We start from the raw sequence: 22,018 nt of genomic DNA, 5'->3' as shown, positions 1-22,018 counted from the left end.
CCAGGCTGCTATATTGAAGGGAAGAAATGTTTCATTTTTTGAAATTTATTTATTTTTTGTTCAGAAAATTACAGTGCCTGCTGGTTGTAATGGAAACTCGAATGTGATTAACGTTTTAATAATAATAAATGACTAAATTGCTAAATTGGAAATAACATAAATAATTGCTACACAAAGTGGAGTTTTCATTTTTTAAATATTATATTTTTTTTTTTCATGCCTACAGAACTGGGTGTTGTTGCTATTTCTTCCAGTAGTGAGGAATGTCATACATTAGCAATCGCCTCATTGTAACTCTATCATAAACTTTCTCACCCATAGTGACCCATTAATAATCACAAGACGATGCCGGTTCCCATGTACAAAAAGCTAAATCTTTATTTAAGTCATAAATTACAGCAAGGAAAAAAGACATTTCTATTTTATATTTTTCATGTCAGTCACCATCTTGAAGGGTCAGTCCAACGAGACCGAACCCAATATTTGAGTTAGTAAGTGACTGCAGATAAGATGAATCCCTCACTGGTTTATATCTTCTGACAGACTACAGAAGTGATCATCTCCTGACATTTATTCCAGTTCCTTCCCCGACATGCAGTCTCACTTCTTCTCTTCCTGCACTCTAATTGTTTAGTGTTTAAAGAATACTTTTTAAAAAAAATGTATTTTTGTTTTAAATAGAACAGGTAGGGGTTTAAACCTACTGGTTTAAGTCTAACCAGTAGGTTTTTGACCTATCGGTTGCTGTCATTTTGACCTTGGGAAGATTTTCATTACTGGAGACACAACAGGAAGTGAGCGATAATTTTTCCAAGGGGATAGGAAAAAGGGATGTGATATCCACTTCCAAACTGATGTCCCTACTGGAAGATTTTCCCTCCACTCTTCCTTTTTTACTGACTATTATGACGACCCATTCACACTCATCTGATTTTTGGCAGATGCCTTTTCCAATATAATCAATAGAAACTCATTAAAATATATGGGCCCTCAAAAATGTGTATTTTTCAGTTGATTTGTGTCCAGGTGGTCACCAAGAAAAATCAGAAAGATGCCTCAAGAGGGATGCGCATGGCAGTAAAAGCATTGCAGAGGTTCATGAGACCCATATTCACAGGCAGGTGGACCAAGTTGTTGCAAAGATCTCACCACTGGAATCCAGAGATTAAGGGCCAGTGGGTGGTCTGACTGGAGGTAAAATAATCCTTTAAGGATTGGACGCAGAATCATTTGCAGTTGGTAGCTGATAGCAGCTCAGGAAGGAAGCGGCGATGATCATGGCAGTACTCAGGTAGAACTCATTTTCTTTGGTTTTTGCAGCACATAAAATTTCCCATAGACCTATAAAAAAAAAAAAAAAAAAAAATACATATTCACCAAAGGTATTTTATAAATGTTTCTATATTGTTTTTTGCTCCCCTCCCTTAAACACACCAGCGCCACAGAGTTGCTGTGCGTCTTGTAGGAGTGTCATAAAAGGCAAGCTGTTGTGAATGGTTTACCTACTGTCATTGGAAAATGTGCAAGCTCCTTAGGGGTTGGAACTAAAGTTTGCATATTATCACAAGGAATTGAGAATGAAAGCCCCTCAGGGGCGGAGACTGATATAAATGGTTTATGTACTGTCACAAGGAACTGATAATGTAAGCTCCCCGGGGCTAAGACAGATATGAGTGGAGTGATCCATGTATTTTCAAAAGGAATTGATAATGTAAGCTCCTCAGGGGCGGAGACAGATATGAATGGAGTGGTCTATCAATTTTCACAAGGAATTGATAATTTAAGCTCCTCAGGGGCGGAGACAGATATGAATGCAGTGGTCCATGTATTTTCACAAGGAATTGATAATGTAAGCCCCTCAGGGGCGGAGACAGATATGAATGGAGTGGTCCATGTATTTTCACAAGGAATTGATAATGTAAGCTCCTCAGGGGTGGAGACAGATATGAATGGAGTGATCTATCCATTTTCACAAGGAATTGATAATGCAAGTCCCTCAGGGGTGGAGACAGATATGAATGGTCTATGTACTGTTAACGAATGCATGCTTCTCTAGGGTGGACACTGAAAGTGACAGGTCTATGTTCTCAGTCCCGTGTAATTTATTGGTGCTTAATAATTCAATACAATAAATTACCAAGAAAGCAAAAAAAGGAAAACATTATCAAGCTTAAAACATTCACATTTTGATATATGCTATGTAAAATGAATCTCCCAGGGGTATCTAAAGGACTTAAGCTATGGAAACTCTGAGTTTTACCAGATTCATCCACCCACTTTAGCCATCACCAAGGCCTAGAATTCCTACCATAGAATTTCCATGTCATAGTAGGATATGTCAACCACCCTTATTCAATCAGCTTTGTAACTACAAGAAAACAAGAACTAAAAACTGAGTTGTAAGATATTGCCAATGCAGTCATGAAGAGGTAGTAGAGGAAACCAGACGGGAACTCCACTCACTAGCCTAAACCCAAAGATATTTTTGCTTGTGGGTGTTCTCGGGCCTTTAAGGGTTGCACTTTTTTGTTTTAAAAATATATGCTTACCTGTCTGCCGTCATAGACCATATCCAGGACAATCAGTGGGCAAGCAGAATTCCTCCCAGCAGAGTAATTATCAGCATGCTATATGTGCTGGTGGCACTGGGCGTGGCATCTAAGTGGAGAAGAGAACAGGATTAACGTGAATGACTGAGCTTCTGCTTCATTAAGGTTTTCTAGTTGTACAAATGCCTAGGAATGTTTTGTACATAGCTCACAACTGTCCCTGATTTGGAGCTATGTCCCTCTGTCCCTCTTTCCTCCTCATTTGTCCCTCATTTTGGTCTGATTTATATAGTTGTATATAAAATGCACTACTTTCAAAAAGTGTTTGCCAGTGCTAAACCTTTCATTCAAATTCTAAATTGCTGCTTTTTTAAATTTTAAAAGCCAGTGTAAAGGAATAATAGTGGTAGAAAAAAGCCCTTGTAGATTTAACTAATCTCTTTTTTTGGTTAATTCCCATTTAAGGGGGCTTATGCCCACATACTTTTGCTAGTAGGAGTCCCTCATTTCCATCTCAAAATGTAGGGAAGTATGTATGTACATCTTTTGGAAGATTTCCTGTGCTGATCAAAAGTTTTTCTACTTTCTTTTTTTTAATGGAAAATACCGCATTGGCCACTAGATGGCACTAAATATCAGACATTTTTAGGCTACTTGGTGCCACATATTGGCCAAATGTGGTCTTTTTTTCATAAATCTACCCCCTAATGCCGCGTACACACGATCGGAATTCTCGTCGGGGAAAAAGCTCTGCTGGTTTTCCCGTTGGAATTCCGATGGAATTTCGTTCAAACTGTCTTGCCTACACACGGTCACACCAAATTCGGACGGTCAATAACACCACGACATACAACACGTTTGACAGCACTGTAAAAGGGAAGTTTAATGCTTCCGAGCATGCAGCAAATTATTTCCGAGCATGCGTCTGAATTTTGCGTGTGGGAATTGCATACACAAGATCGGAAAGTCCGATAGAAAGGTTTTCCGTTGGTAAAAAAATGAAGAACAGGCTCTCAATCTAAAGACCGCCAGAAATGCCGACAGAAAAAGACCGATGGGCATACACAGGGTTGGAAAATCCAATGAAAAGCTCCCATCAGACTGTTTCCATCGGAAATTCCGGCTATGTGTAAGCGGCATAAGAGTCTGTTAAACTGCATTTTTCTATTACACAAACTATATCCATTTTTTTTTAATTTTGGTTTTGTGTAGAGTGCTGTAGAGGATGACATTTTGGATAAAGTGTCATACAGGTGTAAATTTAGTTTTTGCCTCAGAACAGTAGTGGGGTTCTGAGAGTTAATTATGTAGGTTGACCTTGACGTCCGTTTGGCTGGGCTGTGTTGGAAGTTCTGCTTGGTCATGTGTGTGGTGAGGTGCACATGACAAGCCAGAACCAGGCCTGGTTGGACGTTTTAGGTATCAGACCTTCTCGGAACCAATCAGCGGGTGTTCCAGGCCTCGCTGAGGAGTCTGAGAGGGGGTACTTAAGATCTGAGGGGTAACATGTTAGAGAGAGGAGTTCGTGAGGCCCGTGTGGTCTGTTCTGGTTCCAGGACTGGGGTAGCCCCGCGAGGGGTCCTGGTCACTGGGTGTCTGGCATCCCGCAACATGCTCCTGTCCGTTACCCCCAATGGAACCGTCTGGTCTGGGGTAGGGATCCGTCTGTTCCCAAGTCTCGGAACTGGCTGGTCCGAGGCGCAGTAACTGAGGGAGGATTCAAGTTGTCCGGGTGTGCTCTCGGCTTGGATAGGCACCACAGCTCGTGGAAGTGTCCGGGGGAGGACTCTTAGGAGGAGGGCCGACAAGTGGATCCTAAGAAGTTCCTGGTTACTGAGTTGGGAAGGACATTGACAAATCCACACTTTTTCCAGTACTATTAAGGAAATGGGGAACGTTCCAGGTACCGAGGAAAAAAATTCCTGTTCACTCTCAGTTACAACTTGTACATGTTCATAGGATGGTTTCAAGTTTTGAATCAACGTGGTGATTGCTACGATCTCTGGCTAGAGATCTATTCAGCCTTGAAGTGCCCAGCTGCGAGTGGCTGCTCTCTGGGTGGAACTAGAGACTTTGTTTATCTGCAGTTCAAGGTACCTGAGTTCTTCACCCTTGCCCTCTGTTCCCATATGAGACTGTGTTATTGGATGTTATCACTGCAAAATAAACCCGTCCAAAAGGACTTTATTGGTGTCAGCATCCAAGTTGTTGGGTATCAACCCTGGGAACCCCTAGACATGGAAGAACAAGCCAAGCAGAGGTAACCGGTAAGCCCATTAAGTCAAGGCCGCCCTACAAATGGTTATGGCCGCTACACTGCTATCTTGTGTCTACTATTAGCCTCAGAAAAAAACATGTAAAACTGATATGTTTATGGCTGACTAAAGTGTGTTTTACTATTACTTACAAGAGACGGTGAGATTTAGGGACCCAGAACCCCAGTAGGCTGCGTTGGATATGTTGCAGATATAGAGACCATTGGATTTCCTGTCAGGTTGCTTTATCTGGAGAGTCCGATTCCCATCTAACAGACTGTAGGCATTCTTGCTGGTCACAGATTGCCCATCCTTCATCCATGTCACCATTTCTGTATAGCCACTAGAGGCGCTACAGCTTAGATTTACAAGGGCCGCACCCTCATTCACCTTCTGGGGTGACTGCGTCACTGTAACATTCACCACCGGGTCTGTCATACAAGAGGGAAAACTTGTTTAGAATTAGATTTGAAAATGCAAATGTGTTTTTTTATTTTAGCTTTATTCTTTTTAGGAATATTTTTTTTTGTTTCTGTTGCTTTTCATGACCCTGTTGAGATAGGGCAAGAAATAAGGAAATGCTTACTGGACTAGGAAGAAAGTTTTTTTTTTTTTTTTGAGATAAGAAGACACAGATAATAGTAAACCAATGGGACCTAAACCTTCCCTAGTTTTACAAAAAAAAAAATTTGGTAATAAAAAAATGCTAAACAAAAAAAGGGTTTTGTGGCAGTCACTGTAGAGATTTCCCATCATTTTCTGTTCCTATGGTAAGTGAGGGCAAATCTCCCCAGAACTTCCCCTCGCTGTTCAACGCTAAAATAAAAAGAGTCGAGTTTTAAAAGTAGAGCTTAAATCTGAACTCTCAGGAATGACATATTTTGTGTACTTACAGTATCTCACAAAAGTGAGTACACCCCTCACATTTTTGTACATATTTGATTATAACTTTTCATGTGACAACACTGAAGAAATGACACTTGTCTACAATGTAAAGTAGTGAGTGTATAGCTTTGTGTAACAGTGTAAATTTGCTGTCCCCTCAAAATAACTCAACACACAGCCATTAATGTCTAATGAGTATCCCCCTAAGTGAAAATGTCCAAATTGGGCCCAAATTGTCAATAATTTTGTGTGACCACCATTATTTTCCAGCACTGCCTTAACCCTCTTGGGCATGGAGGTCACCAGAGCTTCACAGATCACCACTGGAGTCCTCTTCCCCCTCCTCCATGATGACATCACAGAGCTGGTGGATGTTATAGTCCTTGTGCTCCTCCACCTTCCATTTGAGGAGGCCACACAGATGCTCAATAGGGTTTAGGTCTGGAGTTTAGCAGGGCAGTGGTCTTCTTGGAGGTGCGTTTGGGGTCGTTATGTTGGAATACTGCCCTGCGGCCCAGTCTCTGAAGGGAGGGGATCATGCTCTGCTTCAGTATATCACAGTACATGTTGGCATTCATGGTTCCCTCAATGATCTGTAGCTCCCCAGTGCCGGCAGCACTCGTGCAGGCCAAGACCACGACACTCCCACCACCATGCTTGTCTGTAGGCAAGACACACTTGTCTTTGTACTCCTCACCTGGTTGCCGCCACACACGCTTGTCACCATCTGAACCAAATAAGTTTATCTTGGTCGCATCAGACCACAGGACATGGTTTCAGTAATCCATGTCCTTAGTCTGCTTGTGCATCATCTTTAGAAGAGGCTTCCTCCTGGGACAACAGCCATGCAGACCAATTTGATGCAGTGTGCGGCGTATGGTCTGAGCACTGACAGGCTGACCCCCCCCCCCTCCCCACCCCTTCAACCTCTGCAGCAATGCTGGCAACACTCATACATTTATTTCCCAAAGACAACCCCTGGATAGGACGCTGAGCATGTGCACTCAACTTCTTTGGTCGGCCATGGCGAGGCCTGTTCTGAGTGGAACCTGTCCTGTTAAACCACTGTATGGACTTGGCCACCGTGCTGCAGCTCCGTTTCAGGGTCTTGGCAATCTTCTTATAGCCTAGGCCATCTTTATGTAGAGCAACAATTCCTTTTTTTTTTGTTTTTTCCAGATCCTCAGAGAGTTCTTTCCCATGAGGTGCCATGAGGAGCCATGTTGACCTTCCAGTGACCAGTATGAGAGAGTGAGAGCGATCACACCACATTTAACACACCTGCTCCCCATTCACACCTGAGACCTTGTAACACTAACGAGTCACATGACACCGGGGAGGGAAAATGGGTAATTGGGCCCAATTTGGACATTTTCTCTTAGGGGTGTACTCACTTTTGTTGCCAGCGGTTTAGACATTAATGGCTGTGTGTTGAGTTATTTTGAGGGGACAGCAAATGTACCCTGTTATACAAGCTGTACACTCACTACTTTACATTGTAGCAAAGTGTCATTTCTTCAGTGTTCAATATTTACATAAATGTGAGGGGTGTACTCACTTTTGTGAGATACTGTGTGTTTGTGTATATATGTATAATTTATTATATATATGTATAATATATATATATATATATATATATATATAATATAAAATATAATTTTTTTAATTTTTTTTTAACAAACTCTATTTTCCTTGGCTTTAAGTGGTGAGGTCTTGTTGGGGTGTGAGAGGAGGTAAAAAAAAGTACATTTTTACAGAAGATACATTTTAGACCCCATTACTGTTTGAAGAGTGTTTGGTTTAACCTCTGTTCTATCACACCGTTAATGCCCTGTAGACACAGTCGGACATTTCGACCACAAAATCCGTCAGATTTTTTTTCCGACTAATTTTGGACAAAACTTGTGTTGCATACACACGGTTGCAGAAAGTTGTTGGAAAATCCGAACGTTCTGAACGAGGTGACGTAGAACACGTACGTCGGGACTATAAACGGGCCAGTAGCCAATAGCTTTCATCTCTAAGTTTATTCTGAGCATGTGTGGCACTTTGTCCGTCGGAATTGTCTACACACGATCGGAATTTCCGCGATCGGATTTTGTTGTCGGAAAATTTTAAATCCTGCTCTCAAACTTTGTACGTCAGAAAATCCGATGGAAAAAGTCCGATGGAGCCCACACGCGGTCGGATTTTCCAACAACATGATCCGATCGCACATTTTCCGTCGGCAAATCCGACCGTGTGTACGGGGCATAAGAATGTGTACGTTTGGAGTCATTGACGTTCTATGTTGTGTTCAAAACAGTCACAGGTGACACAGACCAGACATTGTGTGCTACAACTTACCATAGACACGGAGCAGGAGGGACCCCGAACTCCAGTAGGCTGCGTTAGACATGTTGCAGCTATACATTCCAGTGAACGCCCTCTTGGGGGCTGTTATCTGAAGAGTCTGGTTCCGAGCCAATAGACTGTGGGTACTGTTATTAATTATAGGCTGCCCATCCTTTGTCCATGTCACTGTCTCACTGTTACCACTAGGGGTGCTACAGCTGAGATTCACAGCAGGGCTTCTCTCACTCACCAACGGGAGCGATTGGGTCACTGTAACACTCTCCACCGGGACTGTGAAAGAAGACATATATTTTATAAATAGAAAAATAACAGATCTTTCTTGGACCAAAACCAACCGCCAGTTATTAGAACTATTCGGTTGTCAATGAATAATGAAGCTAGTTTGCACAGGGTTCAGGTTTTCATGCTGTCACTCACCGAGAGACCATCTCCTCTTGTGTATTGCACAGCATGTATTTCCTTGTAGGGTATCTGGGGAGCCTGGAGCTTCATGCTCTTTGACTGTCTTGGTGTGACCTGTCTCTGCCTGAAGATGTCGGGGAAGGCAAACTTCAACCCTCCAGTTGTTGGGGAAACTACAAGTCCTATTATGCCTCTTCCTCTTGAAAATATATTTAGGTGGGCCGCTGTTAGAAACCATGGGACCCCCATACAGCCTACCTCCAAAAAGATATCATAATATTTTTGCTAAAAATACACTTAAATCATTATTAGCACAGATGCAACCTAACTTACAAAATTAGCCACTTGCCGACCGGCGCACGCAGATGTACGTGAGCAAAATGGTACGGACAGGCAAATGGGCATACAGGTACGTCCCTTTTTAAATATGGCACCACGCCATCGCCTGTGCGCCGTCGGTGGCACGCATCGGTCGGGATACCTGCGATCATCTCACAATGAGGAAGAACGGGGAGATGCTAATGTAAACAAGCATCTCCCCACCCTGCCTAGTGACAGGACACTGATCTCTGCTCCGTGTGATTGGCGCAGAGATCAGTTACTTGTCATACACAGCCACGCCCCCCCCCCCCACAGTTAGAAACATGCCCCTAGGACACACTTAACCCCTACACTGCCACCTAGTGGTGAACCCCTTCACTGCCAGTGTCATTTACACAGGAATCTGTGCATTTGTATAGCACTGATTGCTGTATAAATGACAATAGTCCCAAAAATGTGTCAAAATTGTCCGATGTGTCCGCTGTTATGTCGCAGTCACGATAAAAATCACTGATCGCCACCATTACTAGTAAAAAAAAAAAAAAAAAAGGATTAATAAAAAGGCCATAAAACTATCCACTATTTTGGAAATGCTATAACTTTTGTGCAAACAAATCAATAATCGCTTATTATTTATTTACCAAAAATATATAGAAGAATACGTATCGAGAGAAAGCTCTATTTTTGGGAAAAAAGGACATAAATTTTGTTTGGGAGCCACGAGGGAGGGAGAGGAGGAGAAGCTAGCTTTCAGCTGCTGCAGGGAGAGCCACACGGAAGACCAGTTCCAGTAATTGCCCCCCTGCCACACTGCACTGATAGCCCCCCCTCCACAATCCGAATTACCCTGCTGCCTAGGCCCTCCATCTGAACTGATGTGGTCTGGACTAGCGGTACCCCTTTATCTGTGCCCTGGCTGTCGGTCTTGCAATGTCTCATGGGACTTGTAGCTCTGCAACAGCTTCTGCTAGAGGCCGCTGCCTCTTACGTTGTCACTGATGGGCACTGATAAGTGGCACTGATGGGTATTGATAGGCAGCACTGATTGGCACTGGCCACTAATAGGTGGCACCAATGGGCACTGATAGGCAGCACTAATAGGTGGCACTGATTGGCAGCACTGATTGGCACTAATAGGTGGCACTGATGGGCAGTACTGATGGGCACTGATAGGCAGCACTAATAGGTGGCGCTATCAGCACTGATTGCCACTGATAGGCAGCACTGATGGGGCTGCACTGATAATCAGGACACAGATAAGTGCCCTGATTATCAGTGTAGATGCCCCTTTTTACATTTGAAGGTTACTGGCTCTCTCCTCTCCTCATGCTGTGGCAGTGTGAGGAAAGCAATGCCGATATCCGGCAAGTGAGTTTATATCATAATGAGCTATAACCCCTGTCACTTTTTTTTTATTGTCATCTTTGTTCCATTGTGGAGATTTCCCTTTACATCCTGTCCCATTGCCAAACAGGAAGTAAGAGAAAGTCCCTGCAAATTAAGCACATTCCTTGAGGACACTCAGGTATCCAGAACTTGTGTCCCCATTGATTTCCCCTCTGTTACTCCTCTGGGGACAACCCAAAATTTGGGGATTTTCTTTTACTTTCACTTTCAATGATAATGATAAAAGGGATAATTAGAGAGGGTGAATCTTCTTAATGACATAGACAGTAATAAAAACTGATAGGTGTCCTAATCCATCTCCACTCTATCAAAACTAAAAAAAAAAGTTCTGCCTTTAGTTATACTTTAACTTGTATAGACGAATAGCTCAATTGGGCTTTAATATGTGTTGCTTACTCCCAGATCCTACTTACAGTATACGGTCATCACTATGGATCCGACATTCCAGCTGACCGGGTTAGACATGTTGCAACTATAGGTCCCAGAGAAAGTTCTATTTGGAGTCAGTATCTGGAGGGTCCGGTCTAGTAGAACGTGTGAACTATCATTAGTCAATGGCTGACCATCCTTCTGCCATGTCACAGATCCAGAACCCGAGGCGGCCCTGCACAACAGATTTACATCGGGGGTACTCTCAATTATGACCGCTGGTGTTTGTAGCACGTTCACATTCGTTATGATGTCTGTTGAGAGAAAAAAGTCGGTGGATGTTGTAGATTAGACCTTTGCAATGTCATTTGTTCCCATGTTGTATGAAAATTTTAAGCATGTTGGATTCACTGAAGTTTTTCCTACTGATCAATAGGCAGGTTGGAACTGTGAATGGCTTTTTAGTATTGGTTGACTTTATTTCATGATATTCCCATAGTAGAGTGACCCAAGGATACCATGATTGCCCAGAACTGCTGGAAGACCCTGCTCTGCCCATTATTTAGACTCCCTATCATAATGGCATTCTCTGTGCTGGAGGACGGCACTGCTCCATCCATTATCCAGCTCCTCTATCCCAATAACATACTCTGGGGTTGATTTACTAAAGGCAAATATAATGTGCACTGGTAGTGCACTTGCTGTAGATCTGAGGGGACGCTCTAAAATGAGGAGCAAAATTGCTGTTTTTAAATTTTCCTTGCGTATGATTGGAAGCTTTACCTCGTTTACTAAGCTCTGGAGCAGTTGCACTTGCATTGCGCAGTAAATTTCCCTTTAGTAAATCAACCTCCTTGCGTTGCTGAAGAAGGTCCCTGCTCTGCCCAATTCCCAGACACTCTATCCTTTTGGCATTCCCTGTACTGATGGAAGGCCCTACTTCCTCCATTATCTGGCTCTTCTTTTGTGATACTATGCTCTGTGCTCTTCTCCTACCCCTGATTTACTCTCATATAATATGGATGACTCTGCTCCATCCATTACCCCAGATACCTCAAAGGGATTTTCAACCAATAAGTGAACAGCTTCTGGCTTCTTATGCCTTGGATACATCATCAGTGAGATCTCTTTGCCATAATTCCTAGTTGTGTTTCCATACCTCCTAACTTTCTGAGATGGGAACAAGGTGTACCTATTAGCAAACGTATGTAGGCATAGAGCATACCCCCTGTCATGGCCACCTTTAAAGGTGAATTGTACAAAAAAAAATAATTGGTTAAACCCACAAGTGCTTTTTTTCACACTACTATTCCTTTTATATTGGCTTTTTGGAATTTATAATGCAGCAGTTTAAAAATTGGATGAAAGGTGTAGCACTGGGAAACTATCGGTCTGGTGCCAATAAAAACAACAATGAACAGGACGACTGAGGAGACTGTACCTGCTGGAGATAAAACCACTTGGAAGTAGACAAAGGGCACAAACAAATGATATCTCCATACAAGCGCTTGGGACTCTCAATATGTCCCAGATCCCACTCTTTATGTATCCACTACCATGGGTCAGTATTGGTAATTGTTATCCTCCAATAGTTTTATTAAACATCATTATAAAACATTAAAACCATACAAAGCCAATGCTCAATAGGGTGGACTTCCAACAACTGACTGATATATATCGTAAATAAAGTAATTAGCTACAGGTATGTGCTGGCGCCTTAAATACTGTAAGTAGGCACATTTAATCGCACGTAATCTTCCCTGGTGAATTTATAAATTCTCGACTTTGGCTGTAGGGAAGAGAAGACGGAGGATAAACAGGTACAATTTATGCTGAAGGATTTGTATCCTCTATGTGGATCACCGGAGGCCAGTTACTTCACTGGGTATATGTGAGGGCTCTTTCATTTCCTGCAAAGGTAAAGCATAATGGACTACTATGCATCGCATAGTAGCCCGTTATGTGTCACTTACCTGACACAGGAGCCAGCGAAGTCACCGCTGTCCCCTGTAGTCCGGCGCATCCATCTTCTCGGTGGGTCTCGCTGCTCCACCGCTGTCATTCGGTGAAGCCGCGATGATGTCACTCCCGTGCATGCGCAAGGGAGCCGCCACTCACGGCATATCGCCGTTGACCACGGCGCGCTCAGTGCGCTTGCGCTCCGCTGTCTACGCCGTAGACAGCGGTGCCTGTCTTTCAGCAAATATCTCCTAAACCTTAATCTAGGCTTACCTGTAGATCAAAGTGTGTTGTAAGGGTTTACAAACACTTTAAGGTTGGCTACCAACTAATGAGTTGTGGTAACGTGATAAAACCTCACAATCTGTAGTGCGGTGGGTTGCAGTGCCAGTCATTTGAAATGGCCCGCTAAGGTACCTTCCATTGTACCACACGCCCCATGTCAGTGGCATGTAATGTGCATTGAACAGTGCATCAACAAGTGTGTTTGTGTATATGTGTGTGTGTGTGTGTGTGTGTGTGTGTGTGTGTGTGTGTATATATATATATATATATATATATATATATATATATATATATATATATATATAGAGAGAGAGAGATATAAAATATGTTTGTGTACATATATAATGTATATGTAAAGTAGCTCGCTTACCAAAGAATTTAACCTGAAATATCCGTGTGCCGGGGACAATAGTTGTTGTCACAGTGATAGAGTAATTTCCTGCGTCCTCATTCGTGGTGTTATAAATTAGCAGAGATCCACTCTCTTTGAGGATCATTCGTCCATTAAATGTGGTCGAAGTGTAGTTGTATGCCTGTGATCTAATGGCGAACGGGTCACTGTTATAGTTCCAAAATATTCCTAATGGGTTCCCGTCATACCAGATGGTCAGACTGATATTTTCCCCCATTTTATATATGCCTGTGTCATTACTTTGGATTTCCTGGACTCTGTCTGTTAAAACAAGGGGTACAGTTAATGTTCAGCTTTTTAGCAAAGAAAATCATTAAACTCAAACTGGGGCACAAATAACCAAATAAACCTATTGACCTCAGGGAGTAGTTGCGTGTCCTGTAGTTGCATGTTTTGTCGTTTTCGTTGTTGCGGGCTTCGTAGTTGTGTGTTCTGTAGCTGCGCGTTTCCTAGCTTAATGTTCTGTAGCTGCATGTTCTAGGTCAGGGATCCTCAAACTGCGGCCCTCCAGCTGTTGCCAAACTACAAATCCCATGAGGCATTGTAAAACTCTGCCATTCACAGACATGACTAGGCATGATGGGAATTGTAGTTCCTGAACAACTGGAGGGCCATAGTTTGAAGACCCATGTTCTAGGTCTTTACAAATAATATACCAAGAACAGCTACCTTACCCAGTGGCCCAGAGAGGGCTACCTAACAGTATGCCAACGTCTTTATTCTAATTGTTTCACTAGCAGGTTGGACCTGTGAAGCTTTAGTTTACTCATTTATAATAGAAATTTTGGTTTCCTTCATGTTTGGTAAAATGATAGCAAGCTGAAGTTGCAAAGATTCATCAGGGAAGTTCTTCTTTTCTCTACCTCACACAAGGAGTGAAAGGTCTACCCACTCAATGCCAATCTATAGCATAAGCCCTGAATGGTGCAATCACCAGAAAGTACACTGTAAACGTTAAAGGCTAACCCCACCATTTGGACCATGTTACACGTTACTCCTGTATTTGGCTAAGCATGGTAATTTTAGCCAAGGGAACCAAATTATCCAACAGACTCACCTCTGACAACCACATTGAACGTAAAGTTACCAGAATCACTGTTTGTATCAATAACTTTCACCATGTATTCTCCGGTGTCTGCCGTGGTGGAATCGGTGAGAAGTATATTTTTTTCCTGTAGCATCAGCCGAGTCTTGTATTTGGCAGCAGGAATTTGTGCTCCATTCAGCCATAAAACCACAATACTGCCGTTGGCGGTCCACATTATCATTGTGGGAGTTGAGCTGTAGGAAATGGTCAGGTTGATGGGATCTCCAGTCCGTATGGTTGGAGAAGGATCTGGACTTGTTATAATCACATCTGCTCCACTGCCTAGGAATAGTTCACAAACACAAAATAATTATGTGATACTGTGGGGTGTGATCTGCTATCTATAACACGGGCATGCAAAGACAGCATACAGGGCATTTTACAAAAATGTATGAAAATCAGGCTGTTGGTAAAGTCTATGAAACCATTTTCTTGTGTATTTGCAACCTCTGTGCTTGAAATCCTGGGCAGTCAACTAGAGCACAGTCATACCTGAACGCACTACAATGCATAGGTTTCTGTGTAAATAAAAATTTAGCTACAGCTTTAGATATAGCAGAGTATCGCAATGCCCATTGGGGTTGATTTACTAAAACTACGCATGCAAAAACCAGTGGAACTCTGCATAGAAACCAATCGGCTTCCAGGTTTTATTGCCAAAGCTTAACTGAATAAGCTGATGTTAGAAGCTGATTGGTTACAATACACAGCTGTTTTGTAATTTTGTTGCTGCATGCTTAAAGTGGAAGTAAACCCTCCTATCATTTTCAGCCAAGGAAGCTGCCATCTTGACCTCTGTTTTAATCTTCAACTGCCATGTTGTTGCACATGTGATCAGTTATGACAGCAGCCATTGGATGGTTTAACAGTTTGGTTGAGAGCACAACCAATGTGACAGTTACATTTCTGGCATACCGGAAATGTAACTGTTTTTTGACACTGTTAATTTAATGGGTTTACTTCCACCTAAAGTGGTTGTATACTCTTTTTTTTTTTTTTACTTTTACCTACAGGAAAGCCTATAATAAGGCTTACCTGTAGGTAAAAAAAATATCTCCTAAACCTTTACGGTTTAGGAGATATTCCCCTCGGTATGCGCCGCTGACTGCAGCGGCGCATGCGCACGAGGGGATTCTCGGCCTGAAAATCCGGCAGTGGCCAGCCGGAATGAAATCTCCTGCGCGCATGCGCGGGAGTGACGATATCGCGGCTCCGGCCACTCACAGCGCCGGAGCCGCGATACCCGGAAGAAACGCCGAGGGAGCATGTCAGCTTCCTTGGCGTGGATCGTGCCAGATGTCGGGGCCTCGTTCTAAGGTAAGTATTTCATAATGATCTAGTATGCGGTGCATACTAGCTCATTATGCCTTTTGCTTTGCAGGTGTTAAAAAAAAGAAAAAAAATAGCGGGTTTACTACCGCTTTAAATAGTTGCGTGTTTCCTAGATTCATGTTCTGTTGCTTGCATGTTCTATGTTTTTACAAATGTGCTCAATGATGATAATACCACAAACTGCTACCCCACCCAATGGCCCAGCGATTGCCACCTAACTGTTTGCCCACATCTTTATTCTACTTGTTCCATTAGGACGTTGCACCTGCTGAGCTTTAGTTTACTTATTTATAATATAAATTTTGGTTTCCTTCATGTTTGTTAGCCCGATAGTAAGATGAAGCTAATTCCTGCGTGCAAAGATTAAGGAAGGGAGGGGAGAGATTTACTGTGGAACTTCTGGTTTAACTTTATCTATCCCTCTAATATTTTTTCAATCGTTTTGAAGCTCTGGAACAATAAAATAGTGATTGGATTGCTTTTTATCTTTGATTCAGGGGTCATATTTTGACTTTATGAAATTTCAGAAACCAATCCATCTCATCTCTCGATCTTTTGCAACTTTTTCTATCTATTCTGGGATTGGAAGTTATCAATCAATCTGAAGTCTTGCAACATATCAAAGGATCCTGTCTGTGGGGTAAAACCAGAGATCAGGTTCCCCTCTTGGATTTTAATGACAATGATTTGGGGATTTTCTATATCCCCAGTTTTAAATTGTTCTTATTACTCTCCTTTCCAGTTGGATCATATAAACAGTTGTGTATTTAAAGATACATCCCCCTCTATGGTTATACCTGATTATCTGATTCTCTATACCCCTATGACTCTGGTGCCTTGACCTTTATTGGAGTTTTTGCGCCGTACACGTTGCCAGTTCATGAATGTTTAAATCTGTATATGTTTGTTGCATACCTGTTATCTATTTTGACCATTTATTATGTTACCGCATTTATCGGTGTATAACATGCGCCGGCGTATAACACGCACCCCAAGTTTAGGAGGGAATTTTAAGGAAAAAACCTTTTAGGAGGGAAGTTTAAGGAAAAAAAACTTACATTTAAATGCCCATCAATGCAGCCTTATCAGTGTCCATCTGAAGCCTTGTCAGTGTCATATGCAGCCTTGTCATGCAGCTTGTCCATCATTGCAGTCTGTCTATCATTGCAGCCTTGTAATGCAGCCTTGTCCATCGTTGTCCCCTTGTCAGTGTTATTTTCAGGTTCTATTTTTAAAAATGGCGCCACCGAGATGTCCTGTGTATCTCGGCGGAGCCCGGTAGTTCTTGGCCGCCTTCGGGCCTTCTCGGCAGCTTTCGGCTGCCTTTGGCCCTTCTCGGCGGCTTTCGGCCGCTCTCGGCCATTCTCGGCGGTTTTCGGCCACGAGAAAGGCCGAAAGCCACGAGAAGGGCCAAAGGCGGCTGAAAGCCACCCAGAGGCTCAAAAATCATGGAGGATCAGTGTATAACACGCATCCGCTATTTTCCCCTGATTTTAAGGAGAAAAAAGTGCGTGTTATATGCCGATAAATACAGTATATGTTTTCTTAAAAACTATTTTCTATATCTAGTGTATAATGTGCCTGATATCAATAATTCTTCTGAAGAAGCCAATAATCAAGGTAAAACGTGTAGAGATTAAATCAGTTTGCACATGTAAATGTACTGCAATATCAATACTTATCTTTGGATGTTTAACTTTTTTCTAATAAATTCTTATTTATTCAATAACTTTGTTGGAAATGTGCACCCTAAAAATCCCACAAATATTATTCCTTGAATCGTATATCTTTTCAAAAAGGGGTCAGCAATGGTTACTGTCTAAGCAACTGAATGGAGGGTAAAAGGAAATGTCTCCAAGTTGAGAAAAAAGCCCTCATAGACAGTTGAACGGTTGAATCCCATTTTGAGGATTACCACCCCACCTCTTGTTTTGATGACCGTGCTGACATTTCATTTCAAAGGGTCCATTGAGCCATATAAACATTACTTTTGGAGTACGGGACCCCAAAAACATCCCAGGACTACACTTGGACGTCTGTCTAAAAGGGAATTTAAAGAGGGGGCTCCTTTTTGTGTAATGTGGCAGCTGTTGGTTTGTAATTGGAATCTCTCTCATCTGTTGTATGCTGATTTGCAAATCTTCAATTTAAATGTTTCAAACAAATCTTGGTTGTATTTGCAATCCCTCTAGTATGTTGTATGGCAAATCCTCTTTTGATGATGGGCAAATAGGGTTAATCTTCTTTGGAAAATGTAGCAAAATACAGATGGACCAACGTCCAGTTGTGTGAATAACACTGTGAATCCTGTAAAATTATGAACCATATGCCTCGCACCCACGATCGGACTTTCCGACAACAAAACCGTGGAATTTTGTCCGAAGGGCGTTGGCTCCAACTTGTCTTACATATACACAGTCACACAAATGTACGTAGTGACTTACTACATGGTTTTTCGGCTCTTTAGCGCCACCCTTTGGGCTCCTTCTGCTAATTTCATGTTAGTAGAAGTTTGAGTGTTGATTCGCGCTTTTCTTTTAACTTTTTTATTTAGCGCTTTTCATTTAGCGCTTTTCAGTTTTTTTCTGAATGGCCGTTCCTCAACCAGGCATGTTGCGGAATCGGAGGAGATAATGTGTTATTTATTATTGGCCTTGGAGTTATTGCTTTGACATTATTTTTTTGGTTGAATAATGATTTGATTTGGTATATTTTTGGATGCATAGAATGCAGTTTTTGGTTAAGTTCTATTGGCAGATAGCATGTCTAATTTTATTAGTTTTTTTGTTTTTTAATGCACAATAAAAAAATGATGTAGAATAATACTGTATTTTACTTCAAATGACAGTTTGGGAGTCGGCAGTTACATTTTAAAAAATACAATGTAAAATTGACAAGGGACACCAACATAGTTGTATCTTTGATCTTAAAAACGACGGGATAATGGTGTTGTGGAAAACAAAACAAACAAAAAAACATATTCTTTATCACTAGAATAAAAAAGCCTTTTGAAAATTAGTTTGCAATAACTCCATCAGTATCGCCAGCAAAGCAGCTTCATTATTAATATTATCCCATTAAAGAAGAGAATTGTGCGCTGCATTTGGAGATTTCATAATTTGCCACGTCACAAATGTTAATTCTCCATTACGAATGCTCGTTTACAAGACCGACCACTTCTGCTTCTGAGCATGCGTGTTTTTACTTTGGTCTTTTGTCCTTGGTCCTCACCCTTGTGTACACATGATTAGAAAATCCAACAACCCACATTTGTTGATGGAAACTTTGAAGACCTGCCATCCAACATTTATTAGCGGAAAGTCCGACAACCATTGTCTGATGGAGCATACACATGGTCGTGTTTTCCACCAACAGCCTGACATCCAACATTTCCCATCAGAAAGTCAGATCGTGTGTACGGGGCTTAAGTCTTCCACTGGCTAATATAATTTTTAGGAGGTCATCAATGGCATTAGTGTCTCTCTTAGGAAAGGTTTTGTTTAAAATAAGATCACCTTCAGGTTGGCGATAACTGAGTTACACTGAGGTTCCTATTGAGGAGAGCGAGACGGGGGAGTCGTTTGAGGTCCTCTGTTTTTGAAGTGATTGTCATTGTCCTGGGATACAAACACTTAAGAGCACGGCTATGTCTTTTGAGACTTCTAGTGTTGTCTGTTTGCCAGGGTTGTCTACCAGTACAAGCTGTTGTAGACAGAAGTGTGCAGGGCAGGGGTGAAATGTTATCATACAGGTAGTGAAGAGTGAAGAGTAGGGAAGGGTTAATATTGTGAAAATGTCTATGGGTAATAGTTTGCTGGTTGTAGTGATGGGGGTGACAGATGAGGAGAATGTGAAACTGCTAAGAGAGAGAAAAAGGAGTGTTGGAGAGGTTGCAGAGGTGGGAGACTATAAAGTCGAAGGTGGGTAAGCATGTATGTCCATAGTGTTAGGTCAAAAGATGAGTAAGGTTGAGAGATAGCCAAGTGCTGGCATTAGAGGAATGTTGGTTACCAAGAATGAGTGTGATTATTTCACAGGAGAGAAAGAAAGGTAGCCAGGCAGAGAAGTTGTCAAGAAAGCAGGAAACTAGTCCAGTAGGCTGATTTAATCACAACAAACCTCCGAAAATGTGAGAAAAGAAGATTGAGAGGAGAAATGTAGGGAAGGAGGTGTAGGAAGAACTTTAAAAATCTTTTGTGGGGATTGAAGGATTCCAACTCCACCTCCCTTCATCCACTGGGTCTGGGCGAGTAAGACCAGCGGAGGCCACCATGGAAGAGAGCAGCTGGAGAGGCAAAGTTGGATTCCTAAAGTCAAGTTTCAGTAATAGCGAGTAGGTTTAAGGAGTTGGGTATATAAAGGTCACAGAACGGTCCTTTCCAGAGGGCACGTGAGAAGGGTGGATGGTTCCAATGCCGGCCATACACGGTTCGAATTTCGAAAGCATTTTCTTTCGAAAATCGTATCTAAGAATTTTCATATGAATTTCGCACCATTAGTGGGCTGCAGCAACAGCCGATTTTCTTGCGGAAATAAAATTTGAGGAATCGGACATGTTGGAAATTTTTAGAAAAACTAACGATTTTCTAATCAATGATGGGAGAATCGTGCGAGAAATGTAATAAGAAAAGAAAATGTACGGAGATAAAAGAAAATTTATGGAGAGAAAAGAAGATTCCCGGCCAAAAAATTCTTTTCTGTAGCAACATGAGGTGAAATTTCGAAAATCAATGGTGGCATCATCGGATCACAAAAAAAAACGAATTTTCTGATTTTGAAAATAAAATTTGTTCGAAATTCGACCGTGTATGGCCTGCATTAGAAGCAGGGTGATTATAGTTTAGAGTGTGTGGATTGCATCTTCTGCATGAGAAATTACGGTGCTGGGTGAGGGGTGAAAGTTCTGTTGTAAAGGGCAAGAATTGAGGGAAATATTCTTGAGTTAGGAAAAACAGAAGGGTAAGGAAAGCGAGACTTATGTGAGTACACATGCCTCAATGTCCTGGAGGTTGTGTCAGTATGTGGGTTCAGAATAATTGGAAGGTAATGAATGCAGAAATATATACTGTAAAAGCTGTGGAGAAGAGGGATAAAGGAAAAAAAAAATTGAAAAAAAGGACACTATTGAAATCAGAAATGGTAGAGAGCACATTATAGGGTAGAGACTGTAGGGTTTAGACATGGAAAGGTTCACTTGCAGGCTTCCCGGAGTGGAACACTGTTATTTGTAGATATTTTTTTGTTTCTGCCTGAACTACTGTGCTGAACTGCCAAACGCACAATATAGACAATCCATTCTCAACCAGGTGGCTAGGGGTTCCTTGAGATCTCGCTAACTGACCTTCCATCTGATGGTGCCTGCCTAGTTCCAGGTCCAACGCCACTTGGAATCGGCAGCAGCATAACTGCAGTGGTGTCAATCTGGCCAATCTGTAAGGGCGTTCTTCCCCCTTACCACTGCCAGTGTAAGGGGCAATTTCCCAATGACATAATCTTACCAGGGGTTCCCTGAGACCTGAAAATTATTTTGAGGGTTCCTCAGGGGTGAAAAGGTTGAGAAAAACTGATGTAGACATTATCTTGGCAGTTTACGTGCTGCTCGATGTATTGGGGCCATTGTTCCCACTGTACTTATCTTCATCGTCGTCCTTTTAACTTTTATCATTGTACCTGCTCTACTACAGAGAACATTGACCGTAAACTTGAGTGCAAGCTTCTATGCCTTGTAGCTTATTTTAGGATGATAATAAATGAAATGGTAGTGAAATGACTCACCATACTGGATCAGTAGGAGCAGAGCGCACACCAGTCCGACACCGATGCGATTCATGTTTTCATTTACCCATTAGGATCTTGATAGAGATGTTACCTGGACACCGATCTCCCTGGCACTATGCTAGATGATTGTTGAAGGTGAATCATTAAAGCGGAATATGATTTTATGAGTTGTCGGGACGCAAGAAACAACTTTATGGGTTGTAACATAGAAAGCAAACAGCTATATATTTTTTAATTGTAAAGACCAGATCGGGGTTTTCTAGTTTTCTAGATAGAAATTCAGGCGCAAATAACAGACAAAGGTAACAGGGGGGGGGTCGGTTGGACATTGCTTGTAAATACTGTAGATGACAAAAACGTCCGCTAAAAAAATTGTGTTCGTAACTTCAACAAAATACATTTATATACTGTATTATAGTTCTAGAATGGTCCATAATGTAAATGAGGATTTTACTAGGAATTTATTTTCCAACACAAACTAGAAGCTCTCATCAAGCTAAAATGTACTTTTTACTGTGTGGCCTTGCTGGGGCCGGTGCGGCTTTTCTCCTCTAGCGTTTTCTACATGATGATGTCATCAGTTTGCTGCAAGCAGGAAGAAGCATTTCCCCAGTCTCCTGTC

The 22,018-nt window shown here is 42.0% G+C and overlaps 1 protein-coding gene across 2 annotated transcripts; it reads right to left on the bottom strand.

The window, feature by feature from the left end:
* Window positions 1–352: 352 nt before the first annotated feature.
* On the bottom strand, window positions 353–21,542 carry LOC143933624 (pregnancy-specific beta-1-glycoprotein 1-like). Of its 2 annotated transcripts, XM_077456573.1 has the most exons (8): window positions 21,394–21,542; window positions 14,257–14,568; window positions 13,158–13,460; window positions 10,588–10,857; window positions 8,036–8,314; window positions 4,957–5,235; window positions 2,550–2,658; window positions 353–1,341 (listed from the first exon to the last, which is right to left on the bottom strand). In XM_077456573.1, the coding sequence occupies exons 1-7, from the start codon at window positions 21,446–21,448 to the stop codon at window positions 2,582–2,584; spliced, it is 1,575 nt and encodes a 524-aa protein (XP_077312699.1). In that variant the 5' UTR covers window positions 21,449–21,542; the 3' UTR covers window positions 353–1,341; window positions 2,550–2,581. The 2 variants fall into 2 exon arrangements, with proteins under 2 accessions (XP_077312699.1, XP_077312700.1); XM_077456574.1 differs by lacking the exon at window positions 13,158–13,460.
* Between the last annotated feature and the right edge of the window lie 476 nt (window positions 21,543–22,018).

The sequence above is a fragment of the Lithobates pipiens genome, unplaced genomic scaffold (genome assembly GCF_037356315.1).
Source record: "Lithobates pipiens isolate NorthernLeopardFrog02 unplaced genomic scaffold, aLitPip1_a1.2 Scaffold_27, whole genome shotgun sequence".
NCBI lineage: Eukaryota > Metazoa > Chordata > Amphibia > Anura > Ranidae > Lithobates > Lithobates pipiens.
Note: the sequence above shows the minus strand (reverse complement) of the source record. Positions and strands in the feature narration are given on the sequence as shown.